Source organism: Nerophis ophidion, linkage group LG16, assembly GCF_033978795.1.
Source record: "Nerophis ophidion isolate RoL-2023_Sa linkage group LG16, RoL_Noph_v1.0, whole genome shotgun sequence".
In the NCBI taxonomy this organism is placed as follows: Eukaryota; Metazoa; Chordata; class Actinopteri; order Syngnathiformes; family Syngnathidae; genus Nerophis; species Nerophis ophidion.
In genome coordinates, this window is record NC_084626.1 from 10,367,738 (window position 1) to 10,390,123 (window position 22,386).

The 22,386-nt window shown below is 42.3% G+C and overlaps 1 protein-coding gene across 4 annotated transcripts in view; it reads left to right on the plus strand.

Annotated features, from left to right (window-relative positions):
* The window catches only part of LOC133534883 (sodium-dependent neutral amino acid transporter SLC6A17-like), a 66,015-nt gene that overhangs the window by 35,496 nt on the left and 8,133 nt on the right, over positions 1-22,386 (plus strand). Inside the window, exons 4-11 of one of the 4 annotated variants that reach the window (XM_061874190.1) lie at positions 7,939-8,065; positions 10,066-10,247; positions 17,206-17,316; positions 17,388-17,629; positions 20,154-20,346; positions 20,407-20,599; positions 20,671-20,830; positions 20,938-21,100. In XM_061874190.1, coding sequence (XP_061730174.1) covers positions 7,939-8,065; positions 10,066-10,247; positions 17,206-17,316; positions 17,388-17,629; positions 20,154-20,346; positions 20,407-20,599; positions 20,671-20,830; positions 20,938-21,100 — 1,371 coding nt within the window. Of the gene's footprint in view, positions 1-7,938; positions 8,066-10,065; positions 10,248-17,205; positions 17,317-17,387; positions 17,630-20,153; positions 20,347-20,406; positions 20,600-20,670; positions 20,863-20,937; positions 21,101-22,386 lie in introns of those variants that run through there. The other 3 variants (XM_061874192.1, XM_061874191.1, XM_061874193.1) reach the window with 3 other exon arrangements.

A 22,386-nucleotide genomic window follows, 5' to 3' on the forward strand; every position in this document is an offset into this window, starting at 1 on the left:
TCCTCAGCCTTCCCGGTAAGGTTTAATCAGGTGTACTGGAGAGGAGGCTACGTCGGATAGTCGAACCTCGGATTCAGGAGGAACAGTGTGGTTTTCGTCCTGGTCGTGGAACTGTGGACCAGCTCTATACTCTCGGCAGGGTTCTTGAGGGTGCATGGGAGTTTGCCCAACCAGTCTACATGTGCTTTGTGGACTTGGAGAAGGCATTCGACCGTGTCCCTCGGGAAGTCCTGTGGGGAGTGCTCAGAGAGTATGGGGTATCGGACTGTCTTATTGTGGTGGTCCGCTCCCTGTACGATCAGTGCCAGAGCTTGGTTCGCATTGCCGGGAGTAAGTCGAACACATTTCCAGTGAGGGTTGGACTCCGCCAAGGCTGTCCTTTGTCACCGATTCTGTTCATAACTTTTATGGACAAAATTTCTAGGCGCAGTCAAGCCGTTGAGGGGTTCCAGTTTGGTAACCGCAGGATTAGGTCTCTGCTTTTTGCAGATGATGTGGTCCTGATGGCTTCATCTGACCGGGATCTTCAGCTCTCGCTGGATCGGTTCGCAGCCGAGTGTGAAGCGACCGGAATGAGAATCAGCACCTCCAAGTCCGAGTCCATGGTTCTCGCCCGGAAAAGGGTGGAGTGCCATCTCCGAGTTGGAGAGGAGACCCTGCCCCAAGTGGAGGAGTTCAAGTACCTAGGAGTCTTGTTCACGAGTGAGGGAAGAGTGGATCGTGAGATCGACAGGCGGATCGGTGCGGCGTCTTCAGTAATGCGGACGTTGTACCGATCCGTTGTGGTGAAAAAGGAGCTGAGCCGGAAGGCAAAGCTCTCAATTTACCGGTCGATCTACGTTCCCATCCTCACCTATGGTCATGAGCTTTGGGTCATGACCGAAAGGATAAGATCACGGGTACAAGCGGCCGAAATGAGTTTCCTCCGCCGTGTGGCGGGGCTCTCCCTTAGAGATAGGGTGAGAAGCTCTGCCATCCGGGAGGAACTCAAAGTAAAGCCGCTGCTCCTCCACATGGAGAGGAGCCAGATGAGGTGGTCAGGATGCCACCCGAACGCCTCCCTAGGGAGGTGTTTTGGGCACGTCCAACCGGTAGGAGGCCACGGGGAAGACCCAGGACACGTTGGGAAGAGTATGTCTCCCGGCTGCCCTGGGAACGCCTCGGGATCCCCCGGGAAGAGCTAGACAAAGTGGCTGGGGAGAGGGAAGTCTGGGTTTCCCTGCTTAGGCTGTTGCCCCCGCGACCCGACCTCGGATAAGCGGAAGATGATGGATGGATGGATGGATGTATTCCGTTTATACTTACATCTAACAATTTCCCAACTCACATGGAAACGGGGCTTGTAGTTGTGTACAAACACAACATGAAATGTGGTGTAATACTTTACAGAGACAGAAACATGATTGTTCATGTTTTTCAGTCAGTAAGATTGGTGTCCTATCACATTGTGTTGAGCATTACAAAGTCAAGAGCCATTCAGCTCGCTTACGACTAAAGCTGTCGCAAGGCGATGTGTTACAGCGCTAGAAAAATAGTTCCTCAGTTTTACTCTTACAATGCCGCTACAGTTTGGTTATTATACAGGTTAAGGGGCGTTAATGAAGTATTGTTAGCAGTTTTTGGATGCATTTTTAGAGTGATTTAAAGGCAGAATAGGCTCCTATTAGCTGCATTGCGAGCCAGTTAGAATGTTAGAATGAAAAAAAAACATGTGTTCCAGTCTCTCTCAATGATTGTGAATAATAAGCAACATTTTTTTTCAAAAAATGGCATTTCCCCTTTCACAGTCAAGTGTAAAAATAAAGTCAGCGCATTGTTTGATAAAACTGAAATGAAGCAAAATGACTTACTATGATTACAAATGACAAATGATCAATATGGTGCTTAAACAGCAGCACTTCAACATAGTGGTGTTTTGTAATATTGTACTGAACAATTTCCACTTCTTTGGTAATCGTCACACTTTTCTTTTGACTTTTGAGGTTTCACTGAACTCTAAAAACTTTTTTTTGAAATGAAAGTTTTTTCCCCACAAAAATTTGTGATTTGAGGCGTATTCGATTTTATCTAATTTTTTTTATTGCTTTTACTATTGTTGTTACTTTATCACTATTAGTTTTAAATATTTTTCATTTAACTTGTCCATCCATCCATTTTCTACCACTTGTCCCTTGTGGGGTCGCGGGGAGTGCTGGAGCCTATCTCAGCTGCATTCGGGCGGAAGGCGGGGTACACCCTGGACAGGTCGCCACCTCATCACAGGGCCAACACAGATTGACAGACAACATTCACACTCACATTCACACACTAGGGCAGGGGTCGGCAACCCGCGGCTCCGGAGCCGCATGCGGCTCTTTGGCCACTCTGATGTGGCTCAGCTGCATGATCGCCGACCCCCCCCCCGATTGTTAAGGGGGGATTCCAGTTCTTGGAGCCTCTTCCGGACATCACCCAGGGTCAACATTCTTCGATTTTCACTTGGACAACAAAATTGAGGGCGTGCCGTGATGGCTTTACTTTTAGCGCCCTCTACATTTTGACGCGTTTCACAAAATAAAGAAGTCAATGGGAGCCGCAACCATTCTCGCAAATAACCGCTGGTGGTCACCCATATAACAGTAATAAGGGCGTGCCATGAAGCCATTGCCTTTAACGCCTTCTACAACATGTACAGACAGCTTGCCAGTCCAGTAACATGTTGTATGTGGCTTCCACAGATACACGTACACGACTGCAAGGCATACTGGATGACACGGCATAGACCGAAGGTTGTGATATAAATAACTTTAACACTCTTACTAATATGCACCACACTGTGAACCCACACCAAACAAGAATGACAAACACATTTCAGGAGAACATCCACACAGTAACACAACATAAACGCAACACAACAAATACCCAGAATCCTTTGCATCCATGACTATTCCTGACTATAATATACACCCCCGCCCACCTCAACCAACGCACGGAAGGGAGTCGGGGAGCGGGTTTTGGTGCTAGCGGGGTGTATAATATAGCCTGAAAGAGTCATGGATGCATACCATTCTGGGTAATTGTTGTGTTGCGTTTATAATGTGTTACAGTGCGGATGTTCTTCAGAAATGTGATTGTCATTCTTGTTTGGTGTGGGTTGATAGTGTGGTGCATATTGGTAAGAGTGTTGAAATTGTTTATATCACAACCTTCAGTGTACTCTCTGTCACCCAGTATGCCTTGCAGTCGTGTATGTGTATCTGTGGAAGCTACATACAACATGTTACTGGACTGGCAAGCTGTCTGTACATGTTGTAGAAGGCGTCAAAGGCAATGGCTTCATGCCACGCCCTTATTACTGTTATATGGGTGACCACCAGCGGATATTCGCGAGAATGATTGCGGCTCCCATTGTCTTCTTTAATTTGTGAAACGGGTCAAAATGGCTCTTTGAGTGGTAAGGGTTTCCGACCCCTGCACTAGGGCCAATTTAGTTTTGCCAATCAACCTATCCCCAGGTGCATGTTTCTGGCGGTGGGAGGAAGCCGGAGTACCCGGAAGGAACCCACACAGTCACGGGGAGAACATGCAAACTCCACACAGAAAGATCCTGAGCCCGGGATTGAACTCAGGACCTTCATATTGTGAGGCACATGCACTAACCCCTGTTCCACCGTGCTACTTGTATTTGTTTTAATTGTTATTATCTTGTCAATGTATGATCACAATATTTACCTAAACTCCCCCCCACACACACACATTTCTATCACCTTATACCAGGGGTCGGCAACTCAAAATGTTGAAAGAGCCATATTGGACCAAAAATACAAAAATAAATCTGTCTGGAGCTGCAAAAAATTAAAAGCCTTCTATAAGTGTTCTAATGAAGTCAACACGTGATATAAGTGTCTGTATTAGCTATATCTGCCTACTATCAAAACGACCAAGTGTCGCAGGCTGACACAAATCTTCGTCGACAAAAATGTTAAAATGTAATATTTTTTCTACCCATTTTTACAACATTGGAAAACATTAGTAAAAGGGGGGCTTCTAAGGGGGTGAGATAACTCCTCTAAATGACTGGTTTAGAATGGCCAAAGATATAGATGTGTCTAAGTTAAAGGAGAGGGCGAACTGTCTTCTTCGAAAGGATTGATAACAATCTATGCAAGCTGGGTTACGTTTGCTGTGGTCTGGAATCCACATGGCACACAAACAACTTTCAGACATGCAGCCAATATTGCATCCAGATAATGTGTCATGAGACATGCAAATATAAATTTAATACACAGAGGACATAGGAAATTAAATGAGCTCAAATATATCTACAAGTGAGACATAAGATGCAATACGTACATAAAGCCAGCCTAAATAGGATTTTAGCATCGATTAGCTCGCAGTCATGCACTGACCAAATATGCTTGATAAGCACTCCACACATGTCACTAACATCAACAAAGTTTACTTATGTGCATTCACACACAGTATAACAAGTTTGGTGGACAAAACGAGACAAAGATGGTGTGGCATAAAATATGTCTTTCTCTGGCATCGTTGAAGAAAGTTATACATGTACAGTAAACAAACTACGGTGAGTACAAGGACCACCAAAATTAGTAGGACAAAAAGGCGGTCCCCAAATATTCACATTAGGGAATCATGTTTAATACAAAGTGGGATTTCTAACAATTAGGGAGGTTTGTGTCATGTGGTTTTCCTACAGAAACCCTATTTAAAAAAAAAAAAAAAAAAAAAAATTCCCCACATCTTTTTCTATGTTTATACCATGGGTGCCAAACTCTGGCCCGTGGGCCAAGTTTGGCCCGCCGTGTAATTTCACTTGGCCCTTGAGGCAATATCAAATTAACATTAGAGCTGGCCCGCCGCTGTAACACCGCGTTCACCGCTAAGACTCTTACTTGCCAACCCTCTCGATTTTCCCGGGAGACTCCCGAAGTTCAGTGCCCCTCCCGAATTTCATCTTGGACAACAATATTTGGGGTGGGCTTTAAAGGCACTGCCTTTGGCGTTCTCTACAACCTGTCTCCATGTCCGCTTTTCCTCTATACAAACAGCGTGCCGGCCCAGTCACATAATATATGCGGCTTACACACACACACAAGTGAATGCAATGCATACTTGGTCAACAGCCATAAAGGTCATACTGAGGGTGGCCGTATAAATAACTTTAACGCTGTTACAAATATGCGCCACACTGTGAACCCACACCAAACAAGAATGACACATTTCGGGAGAACATCTACACCGTAACCAACATAAACACAACAGAACAAATACCCAGAACGCCTTTCAGCACTAACTCTTCCGGGACGCTACAATATACACCCCCCGCTATCACCAAACCCTGTCCACCTCAACCCCACTGCCGAAAAGGGGCATTCAATTTTTATTTAAATTTTATTTGATATGCCGTTGATATTTTTTAATTATTATTATTATTTGAAACTCGATTTTGCTTGTCACTATAAAGTTATATAAGCCTTGCTTGTTCAATATTCAATGCAAAACTTGTTTGGGTCCCTATTAAAAGGTTAATTTGTTCAACCTCGGCCCGCGGCTTTGTTCGGTTTTAAATTTTGGCCCACTGTGTATTTGAGTTTGACACCCCTGGTTTATACATTTTTGAAAAAGCTCCAGGGACCCACTAGAGCGGCACTAAAGAGCCGAATGCGGCTCTAAAGCCGCAGGTTGCTGACCCCCGCCTTATATCGTTGTTTATTGTTTATTGAGTAAGTCATAGTCAGCTCCACATCATACATGTAGTACAAAATACCGTATTTCCTTGAATTTCCGCAGGGCATATGGTATGCGCCTGCTTGAATTACTGTCGGGTCAAACTCGCTTCCCAAAATAATTAGTGCATGCTTAGTATTACCGCCTGGATAAACTCGTGACGTCACGAGTGACACTTCCCCTGTCATCATTTTTAAAATGGAGAAGGCTGATTTCAATACCGGTCATTTGAAATCGCATAAAGACAAGTAGATTAAGAGCTATTCAGTATGATTTAAGGTCCAAGCTTACATCACACTCAAATTTTTACTGCATACCTTTGGTAAGTGCCGGAGTGAGAAGAGGTTTTAAAATAATTAGCGCATGTTTACTTTTACCGCATGCCTTTGGTAAGCGCAGGAGTGAAGAGGTTTTAAATTAATTAGCGCCCCGATGGCAATTCAAGGAAATACGGTATACATACATATCTCCATTGAACAGTCTTGTGCTCAAAGGCAATATAATTATTTCACAAAAAAAGAAAATAAAATTGAGTTAAGAAAATCAAATTAAATATATCTCAAAAGGGTAATGGAAAAAAGTTTAAACTTTTTTAATCCCCGCCCTTTTTTACAGAGTTACTTTAACTTACAGTTTCCTCTGAACCACATTTTATCAAATCCTGACGCATAAACAACCACTTTCGTCACTAAATATGCTTCTGTGCACAACAAAAGCAATTAATAACTCACAACTATGCATAAGCCATAAAACAATGCTCCCATCCCACCAACAAAGTCTACACGATCTGTAAATATCAATTGCACAATAATGATAAAGTAGGATTTTAGATCTCCCTTGTTGGTGCTTAGATGAACATATTGATAAAGGCTTGTATGGAAGGCAGAGGTCACATGATCTCCTCAGACGCATAACCACAACAACACCCCTCCGCCTCGTGAGTACACCGGAGGTACAGTATTGACAAGGGAGCCTCTGTGAAGTTGCTAAAAATATCTGAGCGTATCTCAGTTAAAAAAAGATTATTTCAATTATTCATGCCTTCCTCCAACCTGATGTAGCCTCAGAATGTCCTGCACGACTCGCAGCTTCATTCATTGACGTGTCCTTCTCCTTGTGCGGATCAATACAATGCCAATATAATATCTATCATTATTTAAATGGAAAATATTTTTTATACATTTATGGTCTTTCTGTGTGAATTTTGCATGTTCTCCCCGTGACTGCATGGGTTCCCTCCGGGTACTCCGGCTTCCTCCCACCTCAAAAGACATGCACCTGGGGATCACTAAGCACTGTGCAGTGTTGTTCAACCTTTTCTGAGCCAAGGCACATTCTTTTCATTGAAAAAAAATCTCAAAGCACACCACCACCAGAAAATGTTAACAAATTAAAGTCGTTCTCGCAATTGTTGCATATGAATTCAAACCATAACCAAGCATGCATCAATATAGCTCTTGTCTCAAAGTAGGGGTACTGTCACCACCTGTCACATCACCATGGGACTTATTTTGACTTTTTTGGTGTTTACTTGTGTGTAGTGTTTTAGTTCTTGTTTTGCGCTCCTATTTTGTCGTTAATTGTCATGTCATGTACAAATGTACTTTGTGGACGCCATCTGCTCCACACGCTGGAAGTCTTTGCTGTCGTCCAGCATTCTGTTTTTGTTTACTTTCCAGCCGGTTCAGTTTTAGTTTCTTTCTGCATAGCCATCCCCAAGCTTCAATGCATTTTTTTAGCGTCACTTCCCTTTTGTTTATTTTTGCTTTAAGCCTTAGATACCACTTACTTGCACGCTGCCTCCCACATGTTTTGATCATGATAAACCATCGTCGTCTCACACGACGTGTTCCCGACATCTACAAAGCAATTAGCTCCCTGCGCTGTACAGACACTCAACAACGGTACATTAATTGCAAATTATGATTACTGGTGTGAAAAAAAATATTTTTAACCCAATTGGGTGAAATTACATAATCTCTCACGGCACACCAGACTGTATCTCAGAGCACACTAGTGTGCCGCGGTACAGTGGTTGAAAAAGACTGCCTTAGTGTGTGAATGTAAGTGTAAATGTTGTATCTGTGTTGGCCCTGCCAGAGTGTAGCCTTCCCTGCAACTGGGATAGGCTCCAGCCACCTCCGCGACCCCGAGAGGGACAAGCGGTATAAAATGGTATAATGTCAATAATTGTGTCTGTCCATGCAGGTGTGTGGCTTTGTGGGTCTCTACTACAACGTGATTATAGGCTGGAGTATCTTCTACTTCTTCCAGTCCTTCCAGTATCCTCTGCCATGGAGCGACTGTCCCATCAGAAAGAATGGGACTCTTGCTAGTGAGTAACAATGTGGGCTAAAATAATAAATAAAAAAAAGGGTCTCTGTATGAGAGCGAGTGGGTTTAGATTTACTAGATAATGTCGATGTAGATAATGTCATCATCCAAGAGGGACAGCGATGTAGAGTAGAGTAGGCCACTTCCTACATTGCATTTACTCGATTTCCTGTTCAATGGTTACCATTACCCTTTTACTTTATAGCGTCCCTTCTAAACCCAGGTTAAATTGGGGCCCTAGACCAAATTTATTTTGGAAGTGCAGGTGTATCTAATGTTGTGTCCAGTGCTTCTTCTATACTAGGGATTCACAAACTGTGGTACATGTACCACTAGTGGCTATAGGTCAAAGTCAAGGCCCGCGGGCCAGGTTCAGCCCGCAAATGAATTATCTATGGTCCCCATGAGGATATTTGATTAGTATTATCACCGGCCCGCAGGCCTGTTTTGCACGCATCAATACTCCATCAGTGTTGGCCCATAGGAATTTTCAAAATGGGGTCCCAAGGTCCCACTTTTTTGTAGGCGAAAAGTGAAAAATGAAAACAAATGATAAATGTATGTGTCAGGTTCAATCACTGATGACATCTATTAAACAGGACAAGAAGCAAATAATCAAACAGGGACATAATTAAATTTGGCTCAATTTGAGGAGAACTGTCTGGTCTGTACTCTTGTACAGTTTCCAGCACGCTCTGGCAAACAATTGCACGCCTCCTCCTTTATTTGGACTTTCCCTGACAACATGTCAACAGCTGTTTCCAAAGGGACTGGGTGGTAAACAGTTTAAAGAAGAAGTTCGTAAAAAAGTTCAAAAAGAGGTCGTAAAACAGTTCAAAACGAGGTCGTCTGGAACCTGGGCAGATCCTGCCTTCTCTCCTATTTGTAGTTCTTGGGTTAAAACAATATCATTCTGTTGATTACAATACATGAAAGAAACAGAAACACCTTCATGTTGCTTCCCCCCTTACAGAGTGGAGTTTTACAAGCTTTCTTCTTGGTAGGTTCAAAGACATGTTTTTGCTTCTTGTCGGGCGTTCAAAGTTTTTGTGACAACTTAAAAACAATTATTCTAACAGTATGCATTATCCTGACATATCTCGCGTACTATATTGTGTTTTGGAAAAAGGTTGTCATGAACGTTAAGTTAAAAGTTAAAGTACCACTGATTGTCACACACACACTAGGTGTGGTGATATTATCCTCTGCATTTGACCCATCACCCTTGATCACCTCCTGGGAGGTGAGGGGAGCAGTGAGCAGCAGCGGTGGCCCCACCTGGGAATCATTTTGGTGATTTAACCCCCAATTCCAACCCTTGATGCTGAGTGCCAAGTGCCTTTTATAGTCTTTGGTAAGACTCGGCCGGGGATTGAACTCACGACCTACCGATCTCAGGGCGGACACTCCAACCACACTTAATTCATTAAAAAAATAATACAACCGAAAATACATTTGTATGCAAATGTAAATGTATCCAGTTATAAACATTCCTTCACTTTCTTCTTTCCTTCATGGATCTAAACTTTACCGCTGCCGGTATTTTTTTCTATATTTTTATTGTGAAATTTTCAGAATGTGTTTGTTCTATTTTTGGCCAAAGTAAGATAAAAAAAAATCAATCTGAAGTTGTCTTTATTTTTTTAGTTTTAATGCCATGATTTTAATAGTCCGGGCGGTGTGTGCACAGATTTGTTTCTCAGCTAAAATGAGTTTGATACCCCTGCGCGAGTGCTACGCTGGCTCCATCTAGTGGTGTGCCAAAGAAGCTCTTAATTAAATATTTAAACAGTGTCACTGTTCAAACTGTGTGCACTGTCACAGTGGCCAAAAAGATCAAAAATATTCTTGTTTATTAAAACCTCTGCCTTGTTTTAATGAATATTTAGGCCTACTATGCTACTGTATTTCATTGTTGGTAATCATGGTGTTTTCTGAGGTGGTACTTGGTGAACCACTTCTCTATACGATAAATGTATGTCTTGTGGTCATTCTGTGCAGTCGTGGAGCCTGAGTGTGAGAAGAGTTCAGCCACGACTTACTTCTGGTACCGCCAGACGCTGAACACGACCAGCACCATCGCAGAGAGCGGCGGCCTCAACGTTCAAATGACGTTATCTTTGCTGGCGGCGTGGATTATCGTGTGTTTGGCCGTCATTAGAGGCATCGCATCTTCTGGGAAGGTAATTGCCAGGATTTTTAGTTTGAGTTTATGTGGAACATGCCTGCATACAACATGATACACCACAATTTCCAGTTTGTCTATTCAACATGTTGAAAAAGAAGTAGGAAGAAGCAGATCTTATTTAATCCTACTGCTTTTGCTTTCCATAGCAGTTGCTAAAACTTTTGTTCACTTCCTGCTCTCATTTTATTCACAATATACTCCATAAGTAATAACAATAAAAATAAACAAATAAATAATTAGGGATGTCCGATAATATCAGGCTGTCGATATTATCGGCCGATAAATTCTTTAAAATGTAATATCTGGAATTATCTATATCTGTTTCAAAATTATCAGTATCCATTTTAAATAGAAAAATGTATGAATTTTTAAAACGCAGCTGTGTACACGGACGTAGGGAGAAGTACAGAGCGCCAATGAACCTTAAAAGCACTGCCTTTGCATATCGGCCCATTTACATGATATCTACGGCTTTTCACACACACAAGATAATGCAAAGCATAGTTGGTCAACAGCCATACAGGTCGCACTGAGGATGGCCGTTTAAACAACTTTAACACTGTTACAAATATGCGCCACACTGTGAACCCACACCAAACAAGAATGACCAACACATTTTGGGAGAACATCTACACCGTAACACAACATAAACACAACAGAACAAATACCCAGAACCCCTTGCAGCACTAACTCTTCCGGGACGCTACAATATACACCCCAACCTCAACCCCCCCACACCTCAACCTCCTCATGCTCTCTCAGGGAGAGCATGTCCCAAATTCCTAGCTGCTGTTTTGAGGCATGTTAAAAAAAAATAATGCACTTTGTGACTTCAATAATAAATATGGCAGTGCCTTGTTGGCATTTTTTTCCATAACTTGAGTTGATTTATTTTGGAAAACCTTGTTACATTGTTTAATGCATCCAGCTGGGCATCAGAACAAAATTAGGCATAATAATGTGTTAATTCCACCACTGTATGTATCGGTATTGGTTGATATCGGAATCAATAATTAAGAGTTTGACAATATCGAAATATCGGATATCAGCAAAAAAGCCATTATCGGACATCTCTATAAATAATACTTGGTGAAGTAAGTTATATTTCATATAGTGAGATGAGTAAGATTATCTTGAAAATGAATGGATGGATGGAATAAATTCAGAATGTTTATGCATGGTTCTTCTTCTTTTACTTTGTGAACACTTTAAGTTTGAAGAGTTTCTTGAAGTGGATAATTTTAGTACATAGTTTGATTTATTTAGTTAATCCATTCCATATTTTATTTCCACATACTGATATACTGAAGGTCTACTAAAATGTAATTTAAAACAAATGTTTTAAGTCACATTTTTCTATAAGGTTATATTCTTCCTCTTTTGTTGAGAAGAATTGTTGTATGTTCTTGAGTAGCAGGTTATAGATTTGCTTTGCGCATCATTTTAGCTGTTTGCAGATTTACTATGTCGTGGAATTTCAGTATTTTTGATTCAATAAATAAAGGGTTTGAATGTTCTCTATATCCAACATTATTCATTCTTTTAACTGATCTTTTTTGTAACACCGTTAGGGAATGAAGTGTACTTTTGTAGTTATAACTCAGATATGATAACACTAGCGAGCAGTAGAGAATATGAAGTGATTTTTGGTCGAGAACATGTTTTGCTTCATTCATTTTCGACGTGTTTCTTGCTACTTTATGTCGTATATTGGATTTCCAGTTAAATTTTTTATCAATCATTATACCTACAAATTTGGTTTCATTAACTCTTTCTTTTCTATTCCGTCTATTTGTGTTTGACTTTCGCTTCTACTGTTACCCAATAACATTATTTTAGTTTAACTGAGATTCAAAGATAGTCTGTTTTTGTCAAACCATGTTTTTAATTTGTTAATTTCTTCCGTTATTATTTGTATTGTCTTCTGTGTTCTCTCCTGAAAAAATATGTTGTATCATCCGCAAATAATACTTACGTTAAATCTTTTGTCACTTTACAAATGTCATTTATATAGAGATTTCATCATTTTGGTCCTAGTATTGATCCCTGGGGTACACCACGGGATATATTTAACCTTGTAGACTTGTGTTAGCTTTGCTCAGGCGTCGGCAACCCAAAAGGTTGAAAGAGGCACATTGGACATAAAATACAAAAACAAATCTGTCTGGAGTCGCAAAAAATTAAAAGCCATTTTACATACAGATCAATCAATCAATCAATCAATGTTTACTTATATAGCCCTAAATCACTAGTGTCTCAAAGGGCTGCACAAACCACCACGACATCCTCGGTAGGCCCACATAAGGGCAAAGAAAACTCACACCCAGTGGGACATCGGTGACAATAATGATCCAGTGGGACGTCTGTGACAATAATGATTATGAGAACCTTAGAGAGGAGGAAAGCAATGGATGTCGAGCGGGTCTAACATGATACTGTGAAAGTTCAATCCACAATGGATCCAACATAGTCGCGAGAGTCCAGTCCAAAGCGGGTCCAACTCAGCAGCTAGAGTCCCGTTCACAGCGGAGCCAGCAGGAAACCATCCCAAGCGGAGGCGGATCAGCAGCGCAGAGATGTCGAGGCGGATCAGCAGCGCAGAGATGTCCCCAGCCGATACACAGGCAAGCAGTACATGGCCACCGGATCGGACCGGACCCCCTCCACAGGGGAGAGTGGGACATAGAAGAAAAAGAAAAGAAACAGCAGATCAACTGGTCTAAAAAGGGAGTCTATTTAAAGGCTACAGTATACAAATGAGTTTTAAGGTGAGACTTAAATGCTTCTACTGAGGTGGCATCTCGAACTGTTACCGGGAGGGCATTCCAGAGTACTGGAGCCCGAACGGAAAACGCTCTATAGCCCGCAGACTTTTTTTGGGCTTTGGGAATCACTAACAAGCCGGAGTCCTTTGAACGCAGATTTCTTGCCGGGACATATGGTACAATACAATCGGCAAGATAGGATGGAGCTAGACCGTGTAGTATTTTATACGTAAGTAGTAAAACCTTAAAGTCACATCTTAAGTGCACAGGAAGCCAGTGCAGGTGAGCCAGTACAGGCGTAATGTGATCAAACTTTCTTGTTCTTGTCAAAAGTCTAGCAGCCGCATTTTGTACCAACTGTAATCTTTTAATGCTAGACATGGGGAGACCCGAAAATAATACGTTACAGTAGTCGAGGCGAGACGTAACAAACGCATGGATAATGATCTCAGCGTCTTTAGTGGACAGAATGGAGCGAATTTTAGCGATATTACGGAGATGAAAGAAGGCCGTTTTAGTAACGCTTTTAATGTGTGCCTCAAAGGAGAGAGTTGGGTCGAAGATAATACCCAGATTCTTTACCGTGTCGCCTTGTTTAATTGTTTGGTTGTCAAATGTTAGAGTTGTATTATTAAATAGAGTTCGGTGTCTAGCAGGACCGATAATCAGCATTTCCGTTTTTTTGGCGTTGAGTTGCAAAAAGTTAGCGGACATCCATTGTTTAATTTCATTAAGACACGCCTCCAGCTGACTACAATCCGGCGTGTTGGTCAGCTTTAGGGGCATGTAGAGTTGGGTGTCATCAGCATAACAGTGAAAGCTAACACCGTATTTGCGTATGATGTCACCTAGCGGCAGCATGTAGATGCTGAAGAGTGCAGGGCCAAGGACCGAACCCTGGGGAACTCCACACGTTACCTTAACGTAGTCCGAGGTCACATTGTTATGGGAGACACACTGCATCCTATCAGTAAGATAAGAGTTAAACCAAGACAGGGCTAAGTCTGACATACCAATTCGTGTTTTGATACGTTCTAATAAAATATTATGATCGACGGTATCGAAAGCAGCGCTAAGATCGAGGAGCAGCAACATAGATGACGCATCAGAATCCATCGTTAGCAATAGATCATTAGTCATTTTTGCGAGGGCTGTCTCCGTCGAGTGATTTGCCCTGAAACCGGATTGAAAGGTTTCACATAGATTGTTAGACGCTAAGTGTTCATTTAACTGCTCCGCAACAATTTTTTCGAGGATTTTTGAAATAAAGGGAAGGTGAGACACCGGTCGGTAGTTTACCATGAGGTCAGGATCGAGGTTAGGTCTTTTAAGAAGAGGATGAATAACCGCTTTTTTGAATGCTAGGGGAACAGTGCCCGAGGAAAGTGATAAGTTTATAATATTTAGCACTGATGGACCTAATAATACAAAGAGCTCCTTGATCAGTTTCCCTGGAAGAGGGTCAAGTAAACATGTTGTTTGTTTTATTCCATTTACACGTTGTAACAATTCCTCTAATGTTATTTCCTCAAAACGAGAGAAACTATTTTGGAGGGCAGTATCCGCCGTATATACAATCGTGTCAGTGTTAATAGAACCCCGTTGTAGCTGGGACGCATTGTCTTTAATCTCCTTTCTAATGACTTCAATTTTCTTACTAAAGAATTGCATAAAGTCATCAGCTGAGTGGGTGGAGCTACTGGAAGGAGTCCCTTGTTGGGTTAGCGATGCTACCGTACTAAACAAAAATTTAGGATCGTTTTTATTGCGGTGGATGAGATTTGAGTAATAATTAGCTTTAGCTAAGGTAAGCATGCGTTTATAAGTTATTAAACCATCACTAAATGCTTGATGGTGCACCTCAAGTTTAGTCGTGCGCCATTTGCGTTCCAGCTTTCTGCATAATAATTTCTGAGCTCTAGTTTCTTCTGTAAACCACGGGGTGCGCTTTTTTGGAGCCTTTTTTAACTTTAGCGGTGCTATGTTATCAATGGTTTCGCGCAGGGCGTCGTTAAAGTTGTTAGTGAGGTTATCAATAGAGCCCACATACTTTGGGAATGGTGCCATTACCGAGGGCAGTAGGTCAGCAAGAGCTGTCGTTGTGGCCGTATTAATGTTGCGGCTGCTATAGCAGTTATTATTATTATTAGTTTGACGAACATGCGTCTGAACCTCGAATTTTATAAGGTAATGATCGGACAATACTTTAGTATACGGGAGTATCGTAACTTTGGAAGCGGTGATACCCTTGACAAGCACTAGGTCTATCGTATTACCGTTGCGATGCGTGGGTTCATTTATTATTTGTGTGAGACCACAGCTATCAATTATAGTCTGGAGCGCTACGCACGGTGGGTCCGATGGGGTATTCATATGGATATTAAAGTCCCCCATTATGATTATATTATCGGCGTGTGTCACTAGATCAGCAACGAACTCTGAGAATTCATTGATAAAGTCCGAACAGGGCCCTGGGGGGCGGTAGATAACAGCCAGGTGTAGAGGCAGCGGTGTGACAGACCTCATAGTAAGCACCTCAAACGATTTATATTTATTATTTATGTTAGGACTAAGGTTAAAGTTTTCGTTGTATATTAGTGCGACCCCCCCACCCCTTTTAAGCGGACGGGCAATATGCGCATGTGTAAAGTTAGGAGGACATGCCTCATTTAGCGCAAAAAAGTCGTTTGGTTTAAGCCAGGTTTCACTGAGACCGATGACGTTAAGATTGTTGTCTCTGATGATATCATTAACTAACAACGTTTTGGGAGACAATGATCTTATGTTTAAAAAACCTATATTATAGGTAGTGGGCTGTTTTAGGGAATTTTTGATCAAATTATCCGTAGTAGCAATATTAATAATGTTGTGTTTATTATGCCCAGTGCATTCAGTATAATTACGACCATATCTAGGAATTGATACGACGGGAATGTTCCGATTGTTTGATTGTTGCTTTGATAAACTGCACGCATCATGGTTAGCCACCTCAGTAACGGGGATTTTCCGATTGTTGTTTGTTGCTTTGATAAACTGCACGCATCATAGTTAGCCACCTCAGTAAAACACATGTCCAACTCTGAAACACTCAAAGCAGAAAAAACTTGTTCTAATTTAACATACTCCTTACCCAGACCAGTAGTCTCGCATCCCTTATTTAAATCCGTCTTCAGGGTGGAGGGAAGTGGTGTTCTGTGGGGATTAGCCTTCTGCTTTGTTTTTAGCCCCGCTCGACATCCGCGTTTCCGATCACACCGCTGGCGTCTGCTCCGTAGACGGCCCCCGCTGCCACTAGACTCCGCTGCTTCACAGGCCGCTGGATGTAGCCGCCGACGTATCCCCATGCTAGTTAGCATGTTTAGCACGCCCGCGTCTATCAGTCCAAAACGGCCCGATGTGTCCATATCCAGAAGTGTCTGGCGGTCGTACGTGATCACGGAGTGACCACGATGCGAGCCAGCCATGAAGTCTGCAGATAGTGTGTCATGAGATATAAATTGAATTAAGAGGTTAAAGGAAACTAAATGACCTCAAATATATCTACAAATGAGGCATAATGATGCAATATGTACATATAGCTAGCCTCAATAGCACATTAGCATTGTTTAGCTTGCCAAATATGTCTGATTAGCCCTCCACACAAGTCAATAACATCATCAAAACTCACCTTTGTGCATTCATGCACAACGTTAAAAGTTTGGTGGACAAAATAAGACAGAATCAGAAGTGCCATAAAACACGTCCCAGAAAGTCGGAGAAAGTTATACATTTAAACAAACTACAGTGAGTTTAAGGACCGCCAAAATTAGTAGGACAAAACGGAGCCCGCCAAATACTCGAATCAGTGAAGCATGTTTATTATAAACAGTGTTCTTTATAACAATTAGGGAGGTTTGCGTCATGTTTGTCCTCCAACAGAAACCATATTTAAACAAAAAATATATATTTTATATTTTTTCCCCTCATCTTTTTCCATTTTTCATACATTTTTGAAAAAGCTCCAGAGAGCCACTAGGGCCGCTGGTTGCCGACCCCCCAGCCTAGCTTCACTTATTGTTTCCTGTTCGTTAAATAACTTCTTATCCAGTTTAAGACCAACCCTCTGATGCCATACCGTTCTAGTTTTTTGATTAAAATAGAGGAGAACATTAGATATCATATGTTGTATATTTTTCTTCCTGTCCACAGGTGATGTACTTCAGCTCTCTTTTCCCCTACGTGGTGCTCTTCTGCTTCCTGGTCAGAGGTTTGATGCTGAAGGGGTCTGTGGATGGAATCTATCATATGTTCACTCCAAAGGTCCGCTCGGAGGAACTACTTTTCTTTTTAAAAACTTTTGAATAATCCAATTTGTGCTTATGCGTACCCAGCTGGAGAAGATGCTGGAGCCCCAGGTGTGGAGAGAAGCGGCCACCCAGGTGTTCTTTGCCCTGGGTCTGGGCTTTGGCGGGGTCATAGCTTTCTCCAGCTACAACAAAATAGACAACAACTGTCACTTTGACGCGGTGCTCGTCTCCTTCATCAACTTCGTCACGTCCATCCTGGCCACGTTGGTGGTGTTCGCCGTGCTGGGCTTCAAGGCCAACATCATGAACGAGAAGTGTGTCACAGAGTACGTCCGTCAGATTGTTTTGAACTGAAGAGCTTTGCGTCACTCCGCCATTTTTATTCCGTTATAGTACAAAGTAGAGCAGTGTTTTTCAATCCTGAGGCACACCACCGAAAAATTCAACTCAGTAGCCGATATTGACAATAAAAAGTCGTTCTCGCAATTGTTGGATATGAATTTAAACCATAACCAACCATAAAATGTAAACCATCACTATAGCTCTTGTCTCAAAGTAGGTGTATTGTCACCACCTGTCACATCACGCCATGACTTATTTTGAGTTTTTTGCTGTTTTCCTGTGTGTAGTGTTTTAGTTCTTGTCTTGCGCTCCTATTTTGGTGGCTTTTCTTCTTTTGTTGGTATTTTCCTGTAGCAGTTTCATGTCTTCCTTGGACACTATTCCCCGCGCCTGCTTTGTTTTCGCAATCAAGGCTATTTAAGTAGTGCGGACGCAATCCCTCTTTGTGGGGACATTGTTGATTGTCGAGTCATTTTGTGGACGCTGTCTGCTCCACACGCTGTAAGTCTTTGCTGTCGTCCAGCATTCTGCTTTTGTTTACTTTGGGGCCAGTTTAGTTTTGCTACTCAGTGGCCTAGTGGTTAGAGTGTCCGCCCTGAGATCGGTAGATTGTGAGTTCAAACCCCGGCCGAGTCATACCAAAGACTATAAAAATAGGACCCTTTACCTCCCTGTTTGGCACTCAGCATTAAGGGTTGGAATTGGGGGTTAAATCACCAAAAAATGATTCCTGGGCGCGACACCGCTGCTGCGCACTGCTCCCCTCACCTCCCAGGGGGTGATCAAGGGTGATGGGTCAAATGCAGAGAATAATTTCGCCACATCTAGTGTGTGTGTGGCAATCATTGGTACTTTAACTTTAACGTTTAGTTTCGTTTTGCTTCGATGCATTTTCTTAGCGGCACTCGCCTTTTCTCTATTTTTGGTTTAAGTGTTAGATACCTTTTTACCTGCCCCCTGCCACCCGCATATTGTGATCACGACAAACCATGTTCCCGACATCTACAAAGCAATTAGCTACCTGCTGCCACCTACTGATATGGAAGAGTATTACACGCTTATTCTGCCGAGCTCCAGACAGTACTGACACTCAACCATAGCACATTTGCGGATTCTAAATACTGGTTTGCAAAAAATATTTTTAACCTGATAAGGTTAAATTACATGATCTCATAGTGGTTGAAAAACACCGTTGTAGACAACAGTTTTAAATTATATCGGTCAGTAGATTCCAAATGAAGTGCTAGGACACAGTCAAAGGGGGGCTTGGATTAGGGGGGACTTTGGCATGTAAATAAGACTAACTTCCAAAGAAACAGTTAAAAAATGGATTTTAGATGGTGGGTAAAATACCATCCATGCAAAATGCTGACCAAAGCACAAACCAATACATGTTATGTAGACCACAAAAAAGGGTTTATATCAGGAGTGTCAAACTTCAGGTTTTATCCGGCCCGCAAGATGATTTTGGTAAGTATAAAAATTATCTGAAATTTTTGAATGAAAGAAACTGCTCTTCTAAATGTGTCCACTGGATGTCGCAATAGCAATTATTTGTATCCCCTGCCGCAGAAGTGCGTGTTACTTCAGAGGGGGCGGAGCTATGTGCCCGGTTAAAATAAAGGACTGGGGACACATTGTATGGGTGCACATAAATATGATGAAAAAACGTGTATCCTCTTCTAACTTCATGTGTGATTCATTAAATGAGTCCAAATTCTCAAATTTTGTTGGAAATGATGCTACATATGTACAGAATAAACCACATGATGCTGGTCACCAGTTGAGGAAAATGAGTAAATTACATTAATAACATCCTTTAATTGGATTTTGAGATTACTATTTATTACATCTTCTGATAGATTAAAATTTTACACCAATAAGAGCATTTTAAAACTCTGCCAGACTCACCTATTTGACTGATGAACATTATCACATCATTTATTCACAAATGATAAATCACGACAATTGAAGATAGACTACGCAAAACAGCAACATCCAAGTGTAAAAAAACAACAATATTATGATTCGTATCTTTTCAGATACTGCTTGTTCTATTTTTAAACAAAGAAAACAATCTGAACTTGTCTTTATTTTTAAGTTGTGAATAGATTTTTTTTTATGTGGCCCCTGAGCTAAAATGAGTTTGACACCCCTGGTTTATCCATCCACCCATCCATTTTCTACCGCTTATTTCCTTTTGGGGTCACAGGGCAGAAGGCGGGGTCCACCCTGAACAAGTCACCACCTCATCGCAGGGCCAACCCCTGGTTTATGTGGGGAGAAAAAAAATCACATCATCATATAACCTTTTCAAGGAAGTGTCAATGCTGTTCCACTCCATCCTGTAGGTGGCAGTAATCATGAATACAATTTGAAATCCACGAGGTCAAACTTTAGCGGTTAATAACAGCGTTTTCAGCAGAGTACACACTGGGGGTGCATGCTTGGACAAGATTCAGTTCAAGAGTAAAGATTTACCTTATTGTCCATTTTTTTCCGACTTAGCAATGCTGAGAAGATCCTCGGATACCTGAACTCAAATGTGCTGAGTCAAGATCTGATCCCGCCTCATGTGAACTTCTCTCACCTCACCACCTCTGACTACGCCGAGATGTACCAGGTCATCAAAACGGTGAAAGAGGACGACTTCCCACAGCTGGGTCTGGATCCTTGCATCCTGGAGGACGAGCTCAACAAGGTGAGCAAGTGAAGATCTTCGGCGAGCAATCCACTCACCCTGATGGTGTGGCCCCTGCAGGCTGTGCAAGGCACCGGCCTGGCGTTCATTGCCTTCACAGAGGCCATGACGCATTTCCCGGCGTCGCCGTTCTGGTCCGTCATGTTCTTCTTCATGCTCATCAACCTGGGCCTGGGCAGCATGATCGGCACTATGACCGGCATCACCACGCCCGTCCTGGACACCTACAAGGTCCAGAAGGAGCTTTTCACAGGTATTTGTTTGACAACCCGATGGATGCTGTGCATTGTGTCCATTCCAACGTCTTTGTTGCGTCTTCCTTAGTGTGTTGCTGCGTCGTGGCCTTCCTGTGCGGCCTGCTGTTCGTCCAGCGCTCAGGGAATTACTTTGTCACCATGTTCGACGATTATTCTGCCGGACTGCCCCTCACGGTGGTGGTCATCCTGGAAAATGTGTCGGTGGCTTGGATTTATGGCACTAAAAGGTACAACAACAACTGCAGATGAGTGTAGGTAGGTGAGTGGGGGGTTGTTTCCAGAGGCAGCATCCGGCATATTTCATTTCACGTTTGTGTTCCTCGCTCGCCAACAGATTCATGCAGGACTTAGAGGATATGTTGGGTTTCCGGCCCAACATGATCTACTTCTACCTGTGGAAGTATGTCTCCCCCATCTGCCTCATTGTGCTCATCTCGGCCACCGTCATAGAGATGGCCATCAGCCCACCTGGCTACAACGCCTGGGTGGAAGATCTGGTCAGTCTTTACACTCATAAGCCACTAGATGGGTTTGGTAGGTATCAATATGAAGGAGGGTAAGTGGATGGGTGCTAGACAGGTGGGTGTGGTAGGTTGGTAAGTCACTACATGGGTTTAATAGGTAGGTGGATATATCGGTGGGTTTAGTCGGTAGTGTAAAAAAACAGTACAGTACAGGCCGAAAGTTTGGACACACCTTCTCCTCATTCAATGTGTTTTCTTTATTTTCATGACTATTTACATTGCATATTGTCACTGAAGGCATCAAAACTATGAATGAACACATCTGGAGTTATGTACAAAAAAAAAAAAGACGAAATAACTGAAAATGTGAAGTGAAGTGAATTATATTTATATAGCGCTTTTCTCAAGTGACTCAAAGCGCTTTACATAGTGACACCCAATATCTAAGTTACATTCAAACCGGTGTGGGTGGCACTGGGAGCAGGTGGGTAAAGTGTCTTGCCCAAGGACACAACGGCAGTAACTAGGATGGCACAAGCGGGAATCGAACCTGCAACCCTCAAGTTGCTGGCACGGCCACTCTACCAACCGAGCTATGTTTCATATTCTTCAAAATAGCCACCCTTTGCTCTGATTACCGCTTTGCACACTCTTGGCATTCTCTCGGTGAGCTTTAAGCACACCTGTGTAGTGAAAACCATTTCAGGTGACTACCTCTTGAAGCTTATGGAGAGAATGCCAAGAGTGTGCAAAGAAACTAAACTATAAAACATAATTTCAGTTATTTCACCTTTTTTTTGTCAAAAAACCATAACTCCACATGTGTTCATTCATAGTTCTGATGCATTCAGTGGCAATCTACAATGTAAATAGTCATGAAAATAAGGAAAATGCATTAAATGAGATGGTGTGTCCAAACGTTTGGCCTGTACTGTATGTCCGTAGAGGGGTTTGGTAGGCAGGATGTGAGTGCATGGGTGTTAAGTACTTATGTAAGTCACTAGACGGATTGGTATGAAGGTGGATGGATAGATGGATGGGTTTGTCAAGTAGGTACTGTAGAAAGGAGGTAAGTAGGTGGATTGTTGGGTACTTAGGTATATAGATACTGTATGTAGGTATGTAAATAAGCAGTTGGGTTTGGTAGATAGGTAAGTCACTAGATGGGTTTGTTCTGAAGGAGAATTGATATGTGGGTTTGGTAGGTAGATGAGTACCTAGATGGGTCCTGTAGGTAGAGGTAAGTAGGGGTAAGTGGGAGGGTGTTACATACTTGTGTTAATAAATAGCTAGTTGGGCAGGTGGCTAAATCACAAGAT